A 22,547-nucleotide genomic window follows, 5' to 3' on the forward strand; every position below is an offset into this window, starting at 1 on the left:
TAAATTTATTTACACTATTTTGAAAAAAGTACACATTGGTGAAGACTAATCAAATGCACAGGTGGCGAAGAATGTATGCAGAAATGGAAGAAGCAGGTGCTTGACTTCTACAGAAAATTTGTAAGCAAATTATTTGAAAACCTGCTAGTCAGCTGATTTGATGAAAATGTTGTTCTTCATATGATCTATAAGGGAAGATGAAGAAAGTAAGATTTAAGAACTCCAGGAAACTGACCTTAGATTTAAAACTAGAGGGCAATATAATATTTTGAAGAAACGTGTTTGTTGCGAGTAAGAAATATTTTCCAAAGAATTTGAGAGTGGAGGAAAGGTAATTGCACAACTTTGTTATGGATAGATAAATGTAAATGTCATGTGGCTAGGGCGTCCCGTCAGGTAGACCGTTCGCTGGGTGCAAGCCTTTTGATTTGATGCCACTTTGGTGAGTTGCTCGTCGATGGGGATGAATGATGATGATTAGGACTACACAACAGCCAGTCCGTGAGCGGAGAAAATCTCCAACCCAGCTGGGAATTGCACCCGGGCCCTTAGGATTGACATTCTGTCGTGCTGCTACTCAGCTACTGGGGGCGGACTATGCATAGATAATGTTCCCTTACTAAATTTAGCCGGTGCTACAGTAACTGACTGGAAATTGCACCTTTTGGAAATGTAGTATCACAGTTGTGTATTAGGTGATCATAGCATAATTAGAATGTAAAACTATTTAAGAAGTTCATGCATAAGCATTCTTTTCAGTTATCTTGTAAGTCAAGGAAGCTGCTTGTGATAGCTATGACTGTTTGACATTTAAGTTGGAGAAGCAGTGAAGTAGGATAAGAATAGAAGGATAGTGAGTCTAGAGTGGTTCTACAAGAGCAGGCAGAAGTTAATCATTTTGTTTTATGATATTGCCACTGAAAGCATAAGTACAGTTTTCTCCCCGAGAGATCAGTATTTATGTTAGATCTCTAACATGGAAGACGTCTATGTTTTAGAAGAGCTTTGTTGAGAAGACATTTTACTTTTCACTCAAAAAATTTTCTTAATTAGTGTTGTATCTGCTTGATGGTTTGTGGAAATGCTATTTTATTTTATTTTTTCTCTCTGATGTTTCATAATACTTAAGTATGGAAACTTTATATTTGTACTGTCCAAACATTATTGATACTTCTTTATGAATAAACTTTCAATGAAGATCACTTCTTAAGCAAAAAGTGTCACTGTTCAATTTTTGATATACAGTTATGACATATTCTGGAAATTTGCACCTGCCTTAATGAAGTGAATTTTCCAACTGTTAAGATTGCCAGTTGTGCATAATGATGTCATCACACCAGTACCGTCACCTTACTACGTTTTACTGAGGCACTTAGTTTGCATCTGTTATTACTTTACGTATTGCAGAGCATGGCTTAATTGCACATTTGTTTATGACAAATTACTGTAAGTGTGCATACAGTAATGGGAACACCATAATTTTGAAAGTTTGTAATTTTTACTTCTTATATTGAATATAAAGTCATTTTGTTCAATAAATAGGCAAAAAATTAAAACTGACTGTTTCTGCATCTGTAAACACTTTTCTTTTAGCAATCTGAAAAGTTGTGGAGGTGTAGATTATTCATCACATATTTACATAATTTTTGTGTGCATTTATTTAAGCTATTGTTAGTGTGTGTGTGTGTGTGTGATTTATATAAAAGGGATAATTTTATATTATCTCTAATGTTGTTAATGTTTAAGTAAATTCTTTCTTTCTGTTTCTTTCTTAGCGTTCAATAAGACAATGGAACACCTTCACCACCGTGGGATGAGTTTAAAAAATTTTACTTACACCAACAAAGAAATAGCAAATGACATTTACTCTGCAATCAACAGCACACAGTTCTTAGGAGTATCTGTAAGTTAATACCTATATATTTCAGAATTTGATAGTAGATAAACAATATGTTAGTAATAACAATAGAAGCTGTAAGATTGGATACACACAGTTGTAGTAAATATACATTTCCAAAAATCTCAACAATTAAAGTGAGTGCACATAATAAACTTGATAATTTCTGTAGCTTTCAAATCAAGGAATAGGAAGGGAAATGTCAGTGTCCTTGCTTGAATCCCCTCAACTAAGAAAAGTAAGAATGTAGGTATTTAAGGAAGGTCAGAAAAATTATAAAGCTTTGAAATCTGTTGGAAATGTTCTTGGTGCTGTTTTCAACAGTTGATTACGTCTATAAGAACAACTGTGCTATATATTTCTAGTAGCCTTAATTTCACTTCACATACTTTGGTAAAATTGAAATTACTGTGCCTCTTTTCAAAATGAAAATGTGTGATACATATGTCAAAGTTTTCATAGAACTAAAAGTTGGAACTCATTCAAACAGGCCTAGGAAGGCCCAGTGTTTCTGACCGATCAGTGTCATCCTCAGCCGATGGGCATCACTGGATGTGGATGCAGAGGGGCATGCGGTCAGCACACCACTCCCCTGGCCATTGTCAGTTTTTGTGACCAGAGCTGCTACTTCTTAATCAAGTAGTTTCTCAATTTGCCTCACAAGAGCTGAGTGCACCCCGCTTGCCAACAGCATTCGGCAGATCTGGATGGTCACTCACCCAAGTGCTAGTCAAGCCTGACAGCATATAACTTCAGTGATATGATGGAAACTGGTGTTACTGCTATGGCAAGGCCATTGGCATAGAACTAAAACTTGTGTGTTTTAAACAGATGACAACTTTTCTTGGAAAATTTAATTTTCTGCAAGCTGCTGCAGTGCTGTGCTGTGAAAGTAATAAAGATGCAAAGGGGCTGTATTTATCATAATTGTAAATTGTCCAGTTGTTCAGCAGTAACAGCTGCAAGTTGATACAGCAGTAGAAAATAAAATTGCAATTTTTACACCATCACTTAGCTGTCCTGTGCTGCCAGAAACCATAACGGCTGTATTCCTCCATATTAAAGTAAGACCTTATGCTCCAAATTTAGGGAGATGCTTCGTAGCATTGTCAGTACCATGGAAATACTACCATATCATGCAGTGTTGAGGCAACATGGCATAAATGTGCCACAACTGCACATAATACTGGGACATTGTTCATCACCACAAACATGTGTAACCTTCTCTGAGAATCATGTTATTTGGAGTGCAGACTGCCCATTATTTATGGAAGAGTAGAACATTCAGGAAATTAATATCTTGAAGAAAGTGATTTGTTCTGAACAAAGAAAGTAATAGGCTCAAAAATTGTGTGTCTGTACTTTCATTACAGTCCGTAACCAAAACAACTGTGCAGAAGATGGATTACACAGTTTGAACTCACTCAGCTCAAATTGGCACACACTTTCAGCTAAAATTTAACTTGCGGTGGTGGACTTGCTAAGTCTATTGTCTCTTCCATACAATTAGAGAAACTGTCAGAAAATAGTACCTCGGAGTACATGAAACCTTGTGATCAGGCAATTCCATATCACATAGAAAGACAATCACATCCTCTTTGAAGGGAAAAAAGTACCGGGAAGGGAAAAACAAAAGAAAGTTAGTCAAGCCATCCATCCATCCATCCATCCATCCATCCATGCGTTGCAGGTACTACCTGAAGAATCAGGTGCCCTTTCCACAGACAGTATGCATATTTGATATATGCCTGAAATAAATGACAGATCCTTCAGACACTCCCTCAAATGTTCCAGTGTGACCAACATGTCAAGAGTGTATGATGAAAGAAATATGGTTCAATGGGACATAAATGGGCTCAGGACCCATGTGGAACTGAATTCAGCTTAGCACAAGAAAGAACTTGGTTGGTTACCCCGGAGGCACATGACACTCCTTTGCTAGGTGGATATGTCCCTCATAGTAAGGGTATCACTGGAGAGAGGTAAAGGTTGAACCACTACAGTTGTCAGCAACAGATACTTATCATCTCACTCCCTTGTCACCAGCTTCTCAACTGTCTCTGGTTAGTACCCTTGTATCAAATAGGGTAATTGTTCTTTGCATGTTCCCTCCAATGGAAGTCTGCATCAAGAGCCCCTCAACGATATTGCACTGCTTGCCAAACCGTTCCTCATTTTTAAGGATTTTATTGCTCATAATTTGCCATAGAAATTTGCCACCATCTACACCTAAGTGTCAAACTGTTAAGAGCTTTGTCTGTTCAGAAGTTGTATGTCTTCTGAACAACTGGCAGAGAACACCTTTCAGTGCTGCCCCAGAATCATTCATGTCCATCAGTAACTTGAAATGTTGTTTTAGCTTTGCCTACAATATGTATACAGAGATATACACTACAGTGACCACAAACCGATTCAGATATGTGTGACAAATCCAGCACTGCTCTAAAGAAATCTGTCGAAATGGGTGCTCAGCAAGTAAAGCCGGATTGTGTAAAACCAACTGGGTTAGTTAGGCATCCAGCAGTAATTGGTGGGTTACATTATGAATATGATGCACAAAACCACCCACGCATTTAATCGAAAATCATGAGGACAACTACAAAGACTGCTTGTCTTCTGGTGCAAAAATGAGTGCCACACATCATTTATGGTCATGAAGACAGATCTGGATTGAATATACTAATGAGCACACACACACTGTGGATTGAGAATAAACCAAAGAAGGACAAAAGTAATAATAAGTAGTAGAAATGAGATTAGCAATAAATTTAACATCAAAATTAATGAATATGAAGTAGAAAAAGTGAGGGAATTCTGCTACCTGGGAAACAAAATAACACATGGCAGATGAAGCTGGGAAGATGTAAAAAGCAGACTAGTACAGGCATAGATGATATTCCTGGCCATAATATGTCTACTACTATCAAGCGTCAGCCTTAATTTGAGGAAGAAAATTCTGAAAATGTGCATTTAAAGCACAGCATTGTATGGAAGTGAATCATGGTCTGTGAAAAAAACTAGGAGATAGGCAAATCAAAGCATTTGAGATGATGTGCCATAGAAAAATGGTAAAAATTAGGTGAACTGCAAGTTTCCCATATTGTGTATGACATTCTCTTTAGTTACACTGTTATTATAGCCAATCCATCAAGGATTCATGTCGTGTTCCAATGTCGACAGACTTAACAGCTGACAGTTTGAATTGTGTGGGATACTCCTTGATTGCTACAAATTACAGGTACTTTCAGCAGCAGTAAATAAATGGAGAAAGTGTACAGGTTGATACCTGTCAGTATAATCCAATTGGGTACCTGTTTCAGCGTCTAAATTTTGAAGGCAAAAAATTTTTCACGTGACAAGATACACACAATTATTGCAGAAAAAGATGACTTAAACAAAATCTTCAAACACAAAGGTAATAGGGATCCTTTCTCTAGAGCAACCTGGACCCTTAAATACCAGAGTATTCAGTAATAATGAATAAAAACAAACTCTTGAGCATATCTCTTAATGAAACTAAACCACATTTCTTCATAGTGAGTGAATTGGGTTGCAAAGGAAGAGGAAGCATATGGATACAGGCTAAATAATTACAAACACATAAACCTGTTCTTAGAAAGACACACAAATGTGTCAGGGTGGGCATTTGGAGTAGAAGTGATATAGCACGTGAAAAAGTCAAAGGGATTTATGATGTGAGTACCATAATGGTACTTGAGGTTACAGCAAAATATTTAAAAGTGGGGGACAATGGCCTGATTAGGTCATCTGGAAACAACACTGAATTTTTTTTTTCCCTGGAGGACTCGTCGGAGAAGACATCATTGTATAAAAAGTGTTGTTTGTTGGAGACATCAACATAGACTCATTAAATAATAGCTTTAATTATTTGTATTATGTTGACCTATTACAGTGTTATAGTTATAACCATATAAACTCTGAACCTACAAGAATTGCTGTAGGTGTACAGACTTGCATTGACCACATCCTTACAAATGTAACAAAAGGAGAATGGAAACAGAACTACCTTAGAAAACCACATATCCGACCACAGAGCTCTTACTATGGAAATTGGTATGGGGAATGCAGACATAACTAAAAGTGATACCTTTATGTACAGAAGAAAATTTAATTATAATAAATCTTGTGAGACATTCATACGGAAGTTTATTACAATTGGAGAACATGACTGACACTCAATTTTAATGTTAGAAACACTAGCCAATCTTTTTTCACCCATGGCATTACTGAGAGGGACCTCCTAGCACTCGTTTCACAACTTCAAGCTACAATGTCTTGCAGCTGGGAAGAAATTTCACCTTAGCTGCTAAATGAATGCAGAGTGTATCATCTGACACACCTAATAAATGGCTCCCTCTGCCTTGGAGATTCCCTGATCACATGAAAGTCACTGAAATTCTACCATTGTGTAAGAAGGGAATGAAAATTGACACAAAAAACTAAAGGCCAATATCATTAACTTTGTTAGAGGCATATTTCATCAAACACAGTCTATTCAGCAATCTACAACATGGTTTTAGAAGAGAAAGACCTTAAACAGCAGTTGCAATTTCTAAATACAAAATATTAAACCAGCTGGATAAAGGAGACAAGGTAACGCACTTTTGTGGATATGAGTAAAGCTTTGGATACTGTGAATCATACAGTTCTATTGCATAATTTGGAAAACTAAAGAATGAGAGGAGTAGCCTTATAACTACTTACTGCCTATTTTAAAGTCAAGCTAAGTTACAAAAGGAATGAACAGTTGGTAACATCTAAATCGACCTACAGGATACTTCAATATGCTGTGCCTCAAGGAAATATAATAGGGCCTTTTCTGTACCTTTCATGTGTTAATGATGTAATTGGACCCCAAAATTGCAAGGTTTTAAGCTGTGCCGATGACAAATCTTTTGTCAGTTGGGGCAATGATATGCCAACTGCTGCCAATTGTAGTGAAATCTATTACAGTTTTCTATCTGTCTACCTTACTGTAAATAGCTACTTGTAAAGAAAGAGAAGACAGTGGCAATGTAGTTCATGCTGAGCTATAATCAGAACATAAATAGTACTCAGTTTATACCTCCATTGACAATAAGCTGCCCAAAAAAACACAAATTTTTAGCTATTATTGGTGATGATCGCCTGTCATGGAACGAGCATGTAGATCATATTTATAAAAAAATGAATACAAATGTGTATCAGCTGAAACAGGTCCAAGCCTTCCTGGACCATGATAGATTAAGACAAGTATGTTTCAAATTGGTACATTCAGATCTTCCATATCATACTAAGCTATGGAGTGGGGCACCAGCAGTCTATACAGGCAGGATTTTTAGACTACAAAAAGGGCAGTAAGAGTGGTAGCTAAGGTAAACAAGAGAGATCCTTGTAGAGAAATTTTCAGAAAATATAAAATGCCTACTGTATTCTCTATGCACATCCTGCAGACATTCGTGTTTGTGAAACTAATTCCAGAACATAATATAATAAACAGTACATAGCCCACATACAATAGGAACAATTTTTTTTACAACATACTACCATCTGTATATCAAGGAAAATCACCATCAGCCGTATGTTTTGAGAAGTTATTTTATTTAGACAACCAATTTCAGCAGCTCAATAATGCCATCTTCATTCCTCCATGCACTCCATGTATAGGCAATCAGATATATCAATACTTGCATGAATGGGGACCTCAACATCTGGATTTCGTGAATTCGTTTGAAGGAGTGTTTATTTCAAAGATGACCACAACTCAAGTCTGTGAAGTAAACACTCCTAAAACAAATTCATGGACTCCAGATATTGAGGGCTCCATTTATGCAAGTACTGATACATCTCAAACAATGGAAAATCCAGGCTGTAATGTAATAATATTATGAAAAGGATAGTTGCTACTCACCATATAGCAAAGATGCTGAGTCACAGATAGGCACAGCAAAAAGACTGTCACAAAAATTTCGGCCAACAAGGCCTTCGTCAAAAATACACACACACGCACGCACACACGCCCGCGCGCCACACACACACACACACACACACACACACACACACACACACACACACACAACCTGTGGTCAAGTATGTGTGAGTTGCATTTGCACGTGTGTGTGTGTGTGTGTGTGTGTGTGTGTGTGTGTTGTCCATTTTTGACAAAGGCCTTGTTGGCCGATAGCTTATTTTGTGACAGCCATTTTGTTGTGCCTATCTGCGACTCAGCATCGCTATATGGTGAGTAGCAACTATCCTTTTCATAATATTGACATGTATGATTGTCTGTGCATGGAGTGCATAGGGGTTTGAAGATGACATTATTCAGATGCTGAAACTGGTTGATTGAATAAAATAACTTCTCGAAACATATGGCTGTTTGGCAATTTTCCTTGGTAAATATTTGACTGGTCACTCTTCCATATGCACAATAGATCAACAGAGACTACCATCTGATATCAAGATAGCTAATTTAAATATATTCAAGAATAAACCAAAGCATTTATTAATAAAGAAAAGCTGTTATTCAGTAGAAGATGTAAAGTTGTAGTTTCTCTTTATAAAGCTGTGTTCATAGCCATAAAACCAATAATTTCTTATCTTCATTCTTTATATCAATGTCTGAATTTATATATATGTGAACTTAAGTTTTGTCTGCATCTGCATGCACTAAATCTATCACAATGTCCAAAAACTGACTGTTATTTGGAGAGAAAATAAATAAATAAATAGAAGGGTCTCTGACTTCTTTACAGTAAAATACTATGTTTGTGTTTTATGAAAGTCCAATTCACTGTTTACAGCAAAAAAGTCAAGTGCTTAAATAATGAATCATACAATTTTTTATATTGTGACTTTTATCATACTCAGTTGTATGTTGATAATAATGTGTGGTAGTTTTGGGTAGTATTTGCATGATTTTTATCTTTGTTGTTCACCCTGACTTTTAATTATGGAGATACTGGCATTTTATCCTCTTTCAGGGTTTTGTTGCATTCAGCTCTCAAGGTGACAGAATTGCTCTGACACAAATAGAACAGGTGATTGATGGGAACTATGTAAAGTTGGGCTACTATGACACACAGAGTGATAATTTGACTTGGCTGAACAAAGAGCGTTGGATAGGTAAGATATGCAGATACTGGCTTCACTATTTTTCTCTCATGCCTTTTGCCATTGGTGTGTGCATGCGTGTATCGGTACATGTGCATCAAACTTTTTATTTATTAACACTTATATTTTTATTGCAGGTGGGAAAGTTCCACAGGACCGTACAATAGTTCGAAGGGTTCTCCGTACAGTTTCTTTGCCCCTTTTTATATGCATGTGGACAATATCATGTGTGGGCATCATGGCAGCGATTGCTCTAATTGTGTTTAATGTTTGGTATCGCCATAGGAGGTCAGTTAATGCACCCTGATTTCTACATATTTCATAACCATAATTGTTATTATGCCTCTATCATTTTATATGAATTGCTTGTTTTAGTGTGACTAATGCTGATGTCTAGATTAGATAATTATAAATTTTGAGAGAGAGAGAGAGAGAGAGAGAGAGAGAGAGAGAGAGAGAGAACTCTAAAAATTTATAATTATCTAATCCAGATATGTAACTGTTTCTCTTATAGTCACAAAAAAGATAGTAATGCCTGTTGCTGCTAAAATGTTACTGTTACTGGCTTTTGCAATAAATTTATCTGTTGATTTTCAGTGTAGACTTCTTTTTGATTGATTTCCCCATTTTAACTATTTTGTGACCATAAATAGTGACTAGTCAGGAAGTGGCATGCCAGACCAAGTTTTGACTTGCCAAATATTAGTATTAGCTGATTTTGTTTCAGACATGTTCACTAGGTTTTGCTGTTAATGAATGAAGCAGTCACTCATTTCTTGTAATTAACACTTATTCCATAGCAGGGTAGTAGTATGCCAACAGAAATCAAATGTGTACACTTATCACTATCCTCACTCCCACATGGCTGCCAACTATTAAGGATTGTCAGTAATTGTTATGGATTCATCACCTTAATTTCGGAGTCACGAGAAGTTACTGAAAATTACAGTAATAGACATTGCACAGTTTGGTGTTTTAAAAAATTAAAAAAAGTTCTATGTACATTTCACTAATAATATGTCACTAAAATGTCTTGTAGATGGTAATGATTTCCCGAGTACACAGTAAACCTATCTACAAATTATTTTACCACCACAGCTTACTAAAGGCACCTTTACACTGAATTTGAAACACATTCTGCAGCATTGTTTGTGGCTAGTACTGGACTACCAATGTTTGCAACATGTTGTGAACATCTTGGCAACACAGAACCAGTGTTCCTCAGCTGTGTACGTACACATAAAAGGTACACTTTTCCTGGGCTGCTACCACTAAATGCCACTATGCAGCACTAGTGTTTGTTTTTGCTCTGTTTGTAGTGTTGTGTATCATCTTTATGATTGTTCCTTTATGAAATGGAGTGGCAAGAAGCAAAATTTATGAATTTGTCACTCTCTATGAGGCAAAGGAGTGCCCTTGGAATTTCAGGAGTCCTGGTTATCAAAATAACAAACAGACATATTACTCTGTGCAAAAAATATGCTTCCTTACCTTTCACCAGGAACAGTGACATAGATTTTAAAAAAGTTAAGTCCCTCATTTCCAAATATTGCAACAACAACAACGACAACAAGTCACCTGATTTGTTGTTGTCAGCAAGTTATGTGGCCTCCTGCCATATGAAAGGACGGCAAAAAGCTTTCTATGAGGCAGAAATGAATGTATGTAGGAGGCAGCAGTTGACAGTAAACTAGGATGTGACAGGAGAATCATCAACTGCAGATTCTCCCATCACATTCATTGGAAGCCTGAGTGACATTATGGCAAATGAAGTTTTCTTAGTTCAGAATGATAATTTCATTAATTTCAGAATGAATGCAAAAATAAATATGTGATCAAATAAACATATCTTCTTTATTTAGGGTTGGAAAATGTCTGAAATAAAATGTTTAAAGGCCTAAATGAGGCTTCTAATTTTTAAAATTTTCTGGTGAGTATGGAAATCTGCCATTTGCTGGGTGATTACTGAGATCATCTTCTCAAGGTTGGCAGCTATGCTCACATTCAATGAATTCAAACGTGTAAGCAAGTTGTTGTTATGCTGACTACCTTACACATATTTCAGTACTGTATCTGTTATGAGTAAAAGATTTTTGAACTTGTGGGGACCCTCAGGTCTGTATGCTGACCCATTTTCATGTGACTATTCCTTAAACTTCTTTTCTTTGATGTCATTCCTGAGGGTGCGGGATATAGTCAGAGGAAAGGTGTACTTTACTGGATCATGTACAGCAATAGCACTACCTCCCAGTACCTCCCCCCCACCCCCCCTCTACTACCCTCTTTCTCACCCACTGCCCTACATTTTGTGGACATGCTTCTCTAATAAATATTTTTCAGTTGCTTAGTTGCTGTTTCAGCTATGAGTGACAATAAAAAGGGAGGTATAGATTATACTTGAGGAATATGGCGTAAGAATGGTGAAAAGGAAGATGAAATGTGAGCTCTGTCATAATTGCAGAGGTATAGTTCAAATACTGTCACGGTGTTGAAGTTCACTAGACTTGATACTGAATTTTCTCTCTACAGGGTCATTCAGTCATCACATCCGGTGTGTAACACAATTATGCTGGTTGGTGTCTGTGCTTGCCTGTGGTCAGTTTTCTTGTTAGGCCTAGATGGACAGTTTGTGAGTCCTAATGTGTACCCAGTAATTTGCCAGGCTCGTGCTTGGCTGCTTTGTACAGGATTTACACTTGCTTATGGTGCCATGTTTAGTAAAGTGTGGAGAGTCCATCGTCTTACTACAAAAGCAAAGACTGATATTAAGGTATGTTTTGTGACAGCTTGTTGTTATAGAACAATGTATGGTGAACCTGTTGTTATAGAACAATGTATGATGAACCTGTACTTTGTGCTGTTTATAGAAATGCTCATAAAATATATTCAGAAATTAAACAATTGTGCCATCTGTGTTGCAGTTTTGTACTCTACTGTTAGCCAAGATGTCAGAATTGGGACCTAACACATTCTTTTTCATGGATTCAATGTCAGGCTCTGCTTTATCTAAAGCAATGCTTTGTATTTGTAAACTTTACATCACATGTGCAAAAGCAAGCATTAGTGGAGAACAGGATACCTAATGAACAATGTCATTTCTTTTTTAACACCTACTTTCATAATTTTTTAAATTATGCAATCAGTTACTCATGGTTTGGTTGTTCCTCTGTATAAAACTTTTACCTGTTGTTTTGTATTAAAAAAAGTAATTAGCTTGAAACCTGAGTAAAAAATCCAGGTTAAACACACACAAAGTGACAAATGGAAAGAAAATGGGCTTTAATCTATGCCCTAGTTTAGTTTAATTAATAAAATTTTAATGCAGTTAAAAATTGCAGTTTCTTCAAATTATTAGCTAAAATGTTTTAAGTATGTTTTCTTTTTTTCTGTGGTAGAAAGTTGAACCGTGGAAACTGTACCTCATGGTAACTGGATTTCTACTTGTTGATGTGGTGTTGTTACTCACGTGGCAAATATACGATCCCCTTCAGAGACGAATTGAGGTTTTTCCATTGGAAGATCCTGTTTCAACTGAGGATGATGTCAAAATTAGACCTGAATTAGAACACTGTGAGAGTGAAAATAACAACATTTGGCTTGGTGAGTTGCTGTCAGCTATGTCTTGTTAAATTATAATTTCATGTGTTGTACTGAGAGGGAAATACCTGCAATAAGCTGGGCTAACCTAGATTAATACAACTCTTACATAAAAAAGTCATTGTTAAATTTATTTTGCTGACATTCTTGAGCAAGCAAATTAATACACACTTTCCCAGAGACTAGTAGCTAATAGCACCCATCATTTACCCTGATGTCAGTGGCAGTGGATTATAGCATGAATTTCATGAGTCATCAGAAACATTGAGGAGCCTCATTGCTTCATGACAGCTTAACTGTCATGCAAAACTAATGTAGAGTGAACACAGCTCTGTCTAGGACATGCACATATCATATTATGATGTCCCAAACTTGCTCAATGCAGGGTGTATATGCTCCAGGACAACCAAAAAATTTGGAAAAATTCAGGAATTTTTTCATCTGGGAGAAAACCAGGAAAAACCTGGGAATTTTTCGTTTTTTGTTTTGTTTTATTTTTTCTTTTTTTTTAGTTTTCATTTAAATTTCTGTAGTTTTTACTCATAAGAACTGATACTCTAACAAAGAATTTTACTTTAGCCGTTACTGCAATATAATACTGCAGCAGCAATAAAACATACAGGGAAAAAAATAAATAAAACTTAAGTTGCAAAGAAAATGCCCCATTTACAGTAACAAAACACAGTGCACACACAAGCATCTGTCTACAGCAAAATGTGTCGAAGGTTTTTGGATGAATACTATGCAATACTTCATAACAACAAACTGCTCCCAATGGGAGTGACGTCACAATGGTTAAAGTTGTGTTCATTTGAGCAGTTGCCAGCAGGCTTGTGCGCATGCGCAGTTGAGTCACGTATGAGCAGTACCTTCTCCTGCTTCTGGCTACTTGAAGTGCTTCTGTAAGCTTATCCAAGGTAACTAGACACGAGCTGTATCAGCAATAACAACAAGCAGCCAGATGGTACCCGGAAACGTTTTTCTGATGCACCCGAGCTGCCAGATTCACACATGCGCAGAGTAATCAGAGTTGTAGTGGGATGAGGGGTAGTCTCCATGGGAACCTTGTTTACGTGTAGTGATTTTGCTGTTTCCTCGTGGTCTACAGCTGTCAAGAACAAAACGGATTTCTATGGCTGGAAGGCTAAAATATGGTATTAGTTTCAGTTTTCTGATTTTATTTTGTTTCCAGGTTTCTGGCAGTATGGTATTAATTGCCTTGCAGAATAATGAAGTTATTTTTGTCAATTTACAAAAATAATTTCGCTTTCTTTTCCCCACAGGTAGTCAGTTTATTTGAAACACTATTGGCTAGTATGAACTGTACGCAGAAGTTCAAGTGCACATTGTTACCTTTTGGGATGTATGGCATTAAGCCACAATAAAGAACTAAACATGAGAGAATACAATACTGGTATTTCAAGAAAATTTGCGTTCCGAAAACCACTCTGGAAAGTTAATATCAGCTTGGGGCCTACTTCTTTGCGAATCTGGACATACGAATGTGCTCTTTAAGTCAAATTATGGGTTTTAGTAAGGTTTATGAAATTCTGATGCTTTTGGAGTATCTTCTGCTGTGTTGTTCTGTTTATGACATAATGTAAGATCTCGTAATGCCATATACGTGCGAACATATGAGCTACCTACGTCATCGTAGCCATGTAGACACAGTAATGCTGCTTTCTGGCACTCTCTAATAACTGCTGAAATGAATTCTAACCGGTTGCGGGAAAGTATTGCAATTGGTCATTTGAAAAGCCTTACTTTCAAAGTAAATTTCATTTTACGCAATGTGAGTTATGTTACAGGTGCGAACGTGCTTTGAATTTCTTAAATCACAGAGTGTTTGATTTTCATTTGAAAGCTTAACACTTTGGGGGCCAGCCACTTAGAAGAATTTCGAGCCCAGAAGACCAGACATTTACATCATTACTTAAAATTTTACTAGCACATTTGTGTGATGCATCGAAGTGTAACCACATGCAAAAATGACAAATATTATATGTGAAATCTTCACTTTCCTTATAGCTACGCTATGTATGTTAATTTAAATCATTAACTTTTCCTATTTGTTTGTTCATGTTACTTAACAGTGATGCTGCTATATGTCCTGTGCTCTGACTCACTATGTTTACATGCAACACATCTCCCGAAAGGCGAAAACTGAATTTCGGAAGCTGTTTTTCGCTGTTGTGTTTACATGTTAAGGTCTGAAGCAGATTTGCTAGCTCAGTTAACAACGGCACCTGGAAAACAGAAGATACAGTTTACGATTTAGTCAGCACAATCGCTATTTCTTTACAGTTAGACAAATTGTAAACAGCTTCAGTCTAATATATCTACTTATCCTTCACTGTACAAAAAGCCACTCTGTCAATATTAGCCGAGATTTTTAAAAACAAGCCGAAACCTAACAGTCCAAGCATGTTTCAATACCAGCTGCTTATGCATGGCAATGAAAATCAATTGCAGAACTGGAAAACCAGCAACCAGAAGCGGATTGCCAGAATCTATTTTGAAGTGTCTATATGACAACCCAGAAGCAGTATTGAGAGATTGGTTTACGAAATTTGGTTTTGGGAGCCCCGTTTAAATGTGATGAATATCTGCTATCATCGGCTGGTGAGATCATGTGATGTGACATATGATTGACTTTCAAAAGCGCATTGTGATCTCGATTTCAGTGCTCCGGAAACTAACATTCTGTCTTTGGTGGAATTAAGTGGCAGGAGGTTCTACACTGATGTATGAGACCTTAACCATTCAAAGGATTGATAAGTTTTGCGATCCCAAGGGAAAGTGTGCTGTCACTTAACACAGAAAAACTGTATTTTCACCGGGGAGAAAGTGTATTTTTTAATCGGGAAATCTGGAAAGAAGCCGGGGAATTTGTTTTCCTTGTTTGCATATACACCCTATCAACAGAATTCTGTTGTGACATGAGCACTCTCATGTTCATGGAGTATTCCCAAACCATTGAGACAAAAATGGAGAACAGTAGATAGTTTCATTATTTTATGAAAGTTAAATGTTGCCTTGCAGGATGGTGTGGAGAAATGAAAGAACATTACTGAGATGTAGGTTACTGTATCAGTTGCCGGTGGATGAATGGTTCCTTGTTAGCAAGTTAGTTGTATCTCATTGTGTGGTTTTTCACAATACTCATTCCCCACCATTGACATGTTTTCATGTGTGCAGAGACTAATTAGGCCACGTCACCTTATCTCTTCAAATCCCCATACTGCCATCTGGATTTAGGCTTTTCATGATTTCCACTTAAGGAAAACAAGAGGATTGTTCTTTCGAATCTAATGACCTCATGACGAACAGGATCTTAAACATTAATCTGCCTTCCATCCCACATCAAATATATTTTCATTTGTGTCTACATAAGGATTAGTTTTCCATAACTTTGCGTTTACACTTGCTTTCATATCTCCACTTCAGTGGCTCTTACATGTTTACAGTTTGTGTGCATAAATTTTCTGCAGTTCTTAATTAATTATTGCTGCTACACTCTTGGAGACAACCTTTGAGGTTGCATACACCCAGGCATTATTGTGGGTTAAGCTTATCCATTAGGGATATTTTAGAACCCATGACTGTTAATTGAGCATAAATAAGTTAAATAAAATTGCAACCAGTCAATTTTTTGAATAATTAAGTTTTATTCCATGAACCGGTTTTCGAACCTTTTCAGGTTCACCTTCAGATGGTTTCTTGAGGATGCATGATTATTTCTAGGATAATGCTACGTGCTGGCTCTGTGACAAGAAGATGAAACATGCTTTAATGTATCACCATTTGTTTATTGGTCGATGTGGATGTAAATTTAGTTTTTTACTTACTGCGGTAGTATGGGTGGCTTTTTTTCATTAGTGTCCATCTGTCTGCTTCCATTTTGATGACCAGTTGGTGTCACTTCACGCACTTTTACACAATCTGTATTAATTTTCACTCTTACAGTGAAACTTTGCCAGCATCCATCATGTGCTATACAACTGTTACTTGTAACAAATATGTTGACAAAAAGGTATGGCATAGGCCTATTTTGCACAGAGATGTAATTTGTTCTTTTTTACATGCATTAAAGTCGAAATAAGGACAAATATTTTAGTCAGACTGGTGATAACATGAGAGCACAAAATAAATAAATAAATAAATTACTACAAGAACAAACTTCAAGTGATCTACAGGGTGTCTACGACCCGGGACGACCGGGAGATCCAGGAATAACCCAGGAATTTTTTCAACCGGGAAAAATCCGGGAATTTTTTAGAATTCCGAGAATTTTTCGTTGATCAAGTTTTCAGTTAATTTTTTGTAATTTTGACTGCTAAGAACCAATACTCTAACTAAAGGATATTACTGTATCCCACTACTGCAGAATACTAATGCAGCGTTAAAACATGAACGAGAGAAAAAAAACGAAAATAAAACTTAAATTGCAAAGGAAATGCGCCATATAAAATAACAAAGTGCTCGTACAAGTGTCTGCCAACAGCAGAATGTGTCAAAGGCCTTTTAGTACCTTTTCCTGATTATGGCTACAAAAATGTGGCTGTTGGCTGTGTAAGTTGCAATAGCAGCAACCAGCTACATGGTACCCGGAAAAATTTTACTGGCACGCCCAAGCTGTCAGATTCACGCGTGTGCAGCAGGCCCGGATCTAGTGGGGGGTGAGGGCAAACCGGGGTATATGAACCGGGCGGCAGTTTGGGGGGGGGGGGGGGGGAATTCATATTCTTGAGGAAAAAAATCCTTGTTTCACAAAGGACCTAGTATCCAGCGCACGTCAGTCTATCGATAATTCATATTATTTTGAAACACACCCCTGCTGGTTTTTGAACACATTCTAAGTTGATTTCCGAATGAATTATAAGTTGATTTTTGAATGGGTGCATATTGTACGTGATGCCTCTGCCAGGAGAATAGTCTTCACATCTAGAAACAAACTTTCCTGCAGACAAAACGGACATGGCTTTACGAGCTGAGCGGAATAAAACTGAACCGGAGAATGCCAACTGCTGCTTGTTTATGTGGTTCATTCGGTTTGCGAATGTCAAGCGTTGTCATAATTACTAGTGAAATCCATAGATTCAGACTACCAGAGTGGAAATAAATGACTAACAGGAATAACAGGTACGAAAGATTACGTATTATCTTCTCGGTGTATCCAAGAAAGTGAAATTTTGACAGAAAATTTTTGGCCAGATCGCTACGCTAGACAGGGCCAGTTGCAGTCCCCAGCTAGCAGGTGTTTAAGTCCCATTCTGGAAGTAGCGCGGGAAACGCATTGTACGAACTCGTAATAACGACTAACCGGAGAATAATCTGTGGATAACTAAACCGGTGATTGTGGCAGGGGTAGTAAAGTTAACCGGAGAATGAGTTTTGACAGTGGTAGGAATAGTTACAAAATTAGTGATAAGACTGTTTGTTAGAATGAGGAAGGAGAAGAAGGGACATCACACAAATTATGGAAGAATATGATGATTCCAAATTTATAGTAAAATTTCGTTCTATTTTTCAGTCTCGTGCATGAGAGACTGGAGTGCATGAATGAAATGTGAAACTATTTCCTAACGTAAAGCTTTTTGCTTGTAGTAGGCCAAATAGGTATTTTGTATTGGTACTTGGTGAATTATTTTGTCGTATTATAAAAATGATCATTATTGCCAAAACAGTGTCGCGTATTTGGCGTGTGGTACAATTGCTGCAATATTAGAAAGGCCTGTTTTGTTTTATCAGGCACACAGTGACAAAATAGACGTAATCAGATTGAGAAACCACACCAGCCTTGGGTACTAATTGTATTAACAGATTTTTCAGTATTAGACGACGACATTTCCATTTTTCACATAGCAAAACGTTTGACGAACTTTGATAAGGTAATAGTTCTTTCGCAGAAAGGAAAGAACGCCATGTAAAGCTGTAGCAAGATTAGAAAATCGCTAGGACCAAAGGATTGAAGAAATGTGTACTGTCTTGCCTGTCTCCTGCCTTTACTGGTTTTAGGTATTCTATATTTAATTTTATGTTGCACAGAGGAGCAAGTTATTAGCTGATAGGCAATAAAGAGTCTAGATTTTCTGAAGAGTACTTGTTCTCCTGGTTACAAATAATCCTATCCAGTATTAATTGCGAGGGGTTGGGCAGAACGTCAAACGGGCCGACTGGGAGCAGTATAGGCACTACAGGACATATTAATTTCCACTGTCCTCTAATAGTTTGATTGCATCCATTACAAAATATACACGTTTGAGTTCCACAGAGCGAAATACAGTGGCGTGCGCTGTAAGAATGTTTGAAGAGTCGTGGCACTGCACTGCACTGCACACTTAAGAGCAAATAACGTGTCTTACATTCCCTGAAAGATATATGTTTTATGCATCAAACTCTTCAGAAAGATGTATGCTACACAATGATCTTATTTTTGAAAAGTTTTTTTACGTTCTGATGCACAGAGCAGTCTGAGTAATAGAGGGAGAGGGGGTAGCCTCCACGTGACCCGTGTTCACATTTAGTGATTTTTCTGTTTCCTCTTCCTTTACTGCTCTCACGTCAAATGAAAACAAGACAGATTTCTATGGGTGGGAGCTATCAAGTGAATTAAAATATATTCACATAATTGCGGAAGGCTAAAATATGTTACTAGTTTCAGATTTTATTTTATTTCCACTTTTTTGACAGTCAAGCATTAATCGCCTTGCAGAACAATAAAGTTATTTTTGTCGTTTTGCTAAAGATATTTGGCTTTTATTAGGCTTTCCTGCTGAGGCAGTGAATTTATTTGAAACGAAGTGTTTAATTCCACACTATTGGCTAGTTTCGACCATTCGCTGCGTTTCAAGTGCACGTTTTCATCTTCTAGCACGTATGGCATTATGCCATAACAAAGAACCAAACATGAAATAATAGAGTACTGGTACTCGAAGAAAATTTACGTCTCGAAAACCACACTGAAAAGTTTCATATCAGATCGAGGCCTACGTCATTGGGAATCTGGACATACGAATGTGCAATGTAAGGTGAACTATGAATTTTAGTATAGTTCATGAAATTCCGACGCTCTTGGAGTATCCTCTGATGTCTTGTTTCTTTTATGATAAGATGTAAGATCTTTTAATGTTTTACATGTACGAACATACTGGCTTCCTATGTCACTGTTGCTGTGTAAGCACGGTGATGCCTCTTATCTGATGCTGTCTGGCAGTTTCTGAAATGAATCTGTTTCTAACAAGTCGCGGGAAAATATTGTGAATTGTTGTTTGAAAAGCGTTATTTTCAAAGTAAATTTCCTTTTACGTAAGATGAACTATGTGCGAGAATGTACGATGAATTTCCTAAATCTCTTTTAAAAATCAACTCTTTGATGAAGAGCCATTTAGAAGAATTTCTAGCCCAGAAGATCAGAGATTTGTGTCGGTATTAAAAATTTTACTGGCGTATTTGTGTGATGTATCTTAAAGTGTAACATGCGCTAAACAAATCAACATTACATGTGAAAGGTTAGCTTCTCTTGTAGCTTATTAATCTTTGAGACAAATATTATATACGAAAGCTTTGCTTTTCTTGTAGCAACACTATGTATATTAATTTAAACCATTAGATTTTCCTGTTGGTGGAATTCGAATTTATACTTTCGTAATACGAAAATACACAGCTTACATATTGCAGCACATCAAAGATCTTTCCAAAACTTGTTTTTTTGCCCTGAGTTTCGTTTTCTAAAGTGCCGGGAAATTCTACACTGCTATATAAAACCATATTCATTCAAAGGATACGTTTTACAGTTCCGAGGGAAAGTATACTGTCATTTAACACGGAAAAAGTGTATTTTCACCCGGGGGAAAATGAATTTTTAACCGGGAGATCTGGGAAAAATCCAGGAATTTCTTTTCCTTGTCCGTGTATACACCCTGGATCTAACATCTTATTTCTATTTGTATATTAACATATAGTACAGTCAGGTTATAGCAAATATTTTAATCAAGATTGTTGTTAACATGAATGCCCAGGAATCAGTAATACAGATTTATTGTATTTGCAATTAGATACAGCTGTTTGTATGACCATGACCTTTATATTTAAATTTAAATTTTAAATAATAACAACCCTTCAAATGAACTGTTGACTTATTTCTGTTCTTACATTAATATGATCTGGAATATTAGTGAGAGTAGATTCTGTTTATTTTAGCTATACAGTTTACAGTAACTTATTTACATTCTTTTGGGTGTTGCAATTATCTGTATTCATGATACACACGATGGTACAGTACTGGGATAGAAATTAAAAATGAGCCAGAAAAAGACCCATTTGCTGATATTAAAGATCAAATCCAAATTAGTTATCACAAGTGGACTCTTATAAAATACATTGTTACATACCACATTAATTTTTCATGCCAAAAGTGCTTTAACAGCTCATTAGAAGTGTTTCAGGTGTTTTGCTCTATCAGTGATTGTACGCATAGAAAGTAGCATCAACTTTTTGCTTTTCCTTGTAACTCTGTCCATGCTTGTGTACACACTAGAATACTGAATTAACATCTTTGTTTGTGATATTGTTGTACTAAAAAATGGGTTAATAACTTAAATCATAGGTTAGATGAAAATAAAAGTTGTGTAGAATGTAAGATATATAAACAAGTAAGGATAATTATTCAGATGTTCGTAAAAGTACCAATAGTTAAGTACCTTAAAATGGAGAAAATATACAGTTGTGCTTATATATCTCTAATTTCCAGACCCTATTAAGTCTGTCTTCATGTACCTTTCCTGTTGATGCTTCAGCAAGAGACTTGCATCTATGAAATAACATTCACATAAACAAAATTTGCTACTGATGTAAAAGTCTCCCTTTTCAAATGCACAGTGAAACTTCTGTTTTATGTTTTGTGCGATCAAGACTTAAAAAATGCAAAATTGAGTAAAATACAGAATCAAAGAAAATGTTAAAACCACCATAAATGAGCAAAAACATATGTAATTGGAAGATATGATTAAAAATTGCAATCCTCTCCAGTACATTGTATAAAATCTGTATGGAAACACTCATTAAAAAAATTGAACTTGGTATATGGGTAAAAAGTAATCGAGCTATTGTTCAACATGATACAGCCACAAATTATACATCAAAACATGCATTGTTGAGAAACTTTTCCTTTGTTCTCATCCAGAAAAAAAGCAAAAATTGATAAACATGATGAATTAAATTAAAAATTGTGATGTTCAGTGAAAGATGTTGGAATGTAACATGTGAGGGTGGTCATTTTCCTTCAGTAGTCAATGGCAGTGCAGCTTGCTCTGGTGAAGCAAATGCAATGAACTCTAGTGTTTTGCTTGAAAACTTTTCATTTTGCTGAGTGGTCAAAGTGGAGCATTCTGCCATATTGCCAATCATGCCATTTGCACTTTGACCTCATTGCTTGCTGTTGTGTAAACACAGCAGGTTTTGTGAAAGCACATATATACAAACAAACAAACAAGTTTTTCTTCGCATGTGGTATTTATTTATACCAATGAATATGAAATAAATTTAAGCCTGCTGTGATTTCAGTGTTTCTCTGTCCCAGCAATCCGTTACATTTATAAAAATCTGTCTGTCATCACAACAAATTAAACACCGTAGAGAAATGCTACAAAGACAAACAAGGCATCACACAACTGTTCACTGAACACATCCTGTTAATTGTGGTGGTGCACATAGTAAATAGAGTTGCCGACATTGGCTGCCGTCACAAAAGGCTTGATACATACTGGATTCTATAGGCAGGCTCTGAGCAGAACTATTGTAAGTAAAAATAATGCAGGTTAGTGAAGGGCATAAATTAAACCTAAGTGGAAGTCACGGTCACTTCATTTGCTATACACTGATCATATCAGCCATACTTTGGAACAAGCCACCAAGTAAGCTTGCTATGTTATCATTTTAT

General features: G+C 36.6%; 1 protein-coding gene across 2 annotated transcripts in view; it reads left to right on the forward strand.

The window, feature by feature from the left end:
- Positions 1-22,547, forward strand: part of LOC124555316 (gamma-aminobutyric acid type B receptor subunit 1) — a 118,956-nt gene that overhangs the window by 50,870 nt on the left and 45,539 nt on the right. For both annotated transcript variants that reach the window (XM_047129192.1, XM_047129191.1), the window contains exons 9-13: positions 1,776-1,903; positions 8,881-9,022; positions 9,148-9,298; positions 11,540-11,780; positions 12,406-12,610. In XM_047129192.1, the coding sequence (XP_046985148.1) occupies positions 1,776-1,903; positions 8,881-9,022; positions 9,148-9,298; positions 11,540-11,780; positions 12,406-12,610 (867 nt within the window). The remainder of the gene's footprint in view (positions 1-1,775; positions 1,904-8,880; positions 9,023-9,147; positions 9,299-11,539; positions 11,781-12,405; positions 12,611-22,547) is intronic.

The sequence above is a fragment of the Schistocerca americana genome, chromosome X (genome assembly GCF_021461395.2).
Source record: "Schistocerca americana isolate TAMUIC-IGC-003095 chromosome X, iqSchAmer2.1, whole genome shotgun sequence".
Lineage (NCBI taxonomy): Eukaryota > Metazoa > Arthropoda > Insecta > Orthoptera > Acrididae > Schistocerca > Schistocerca americana.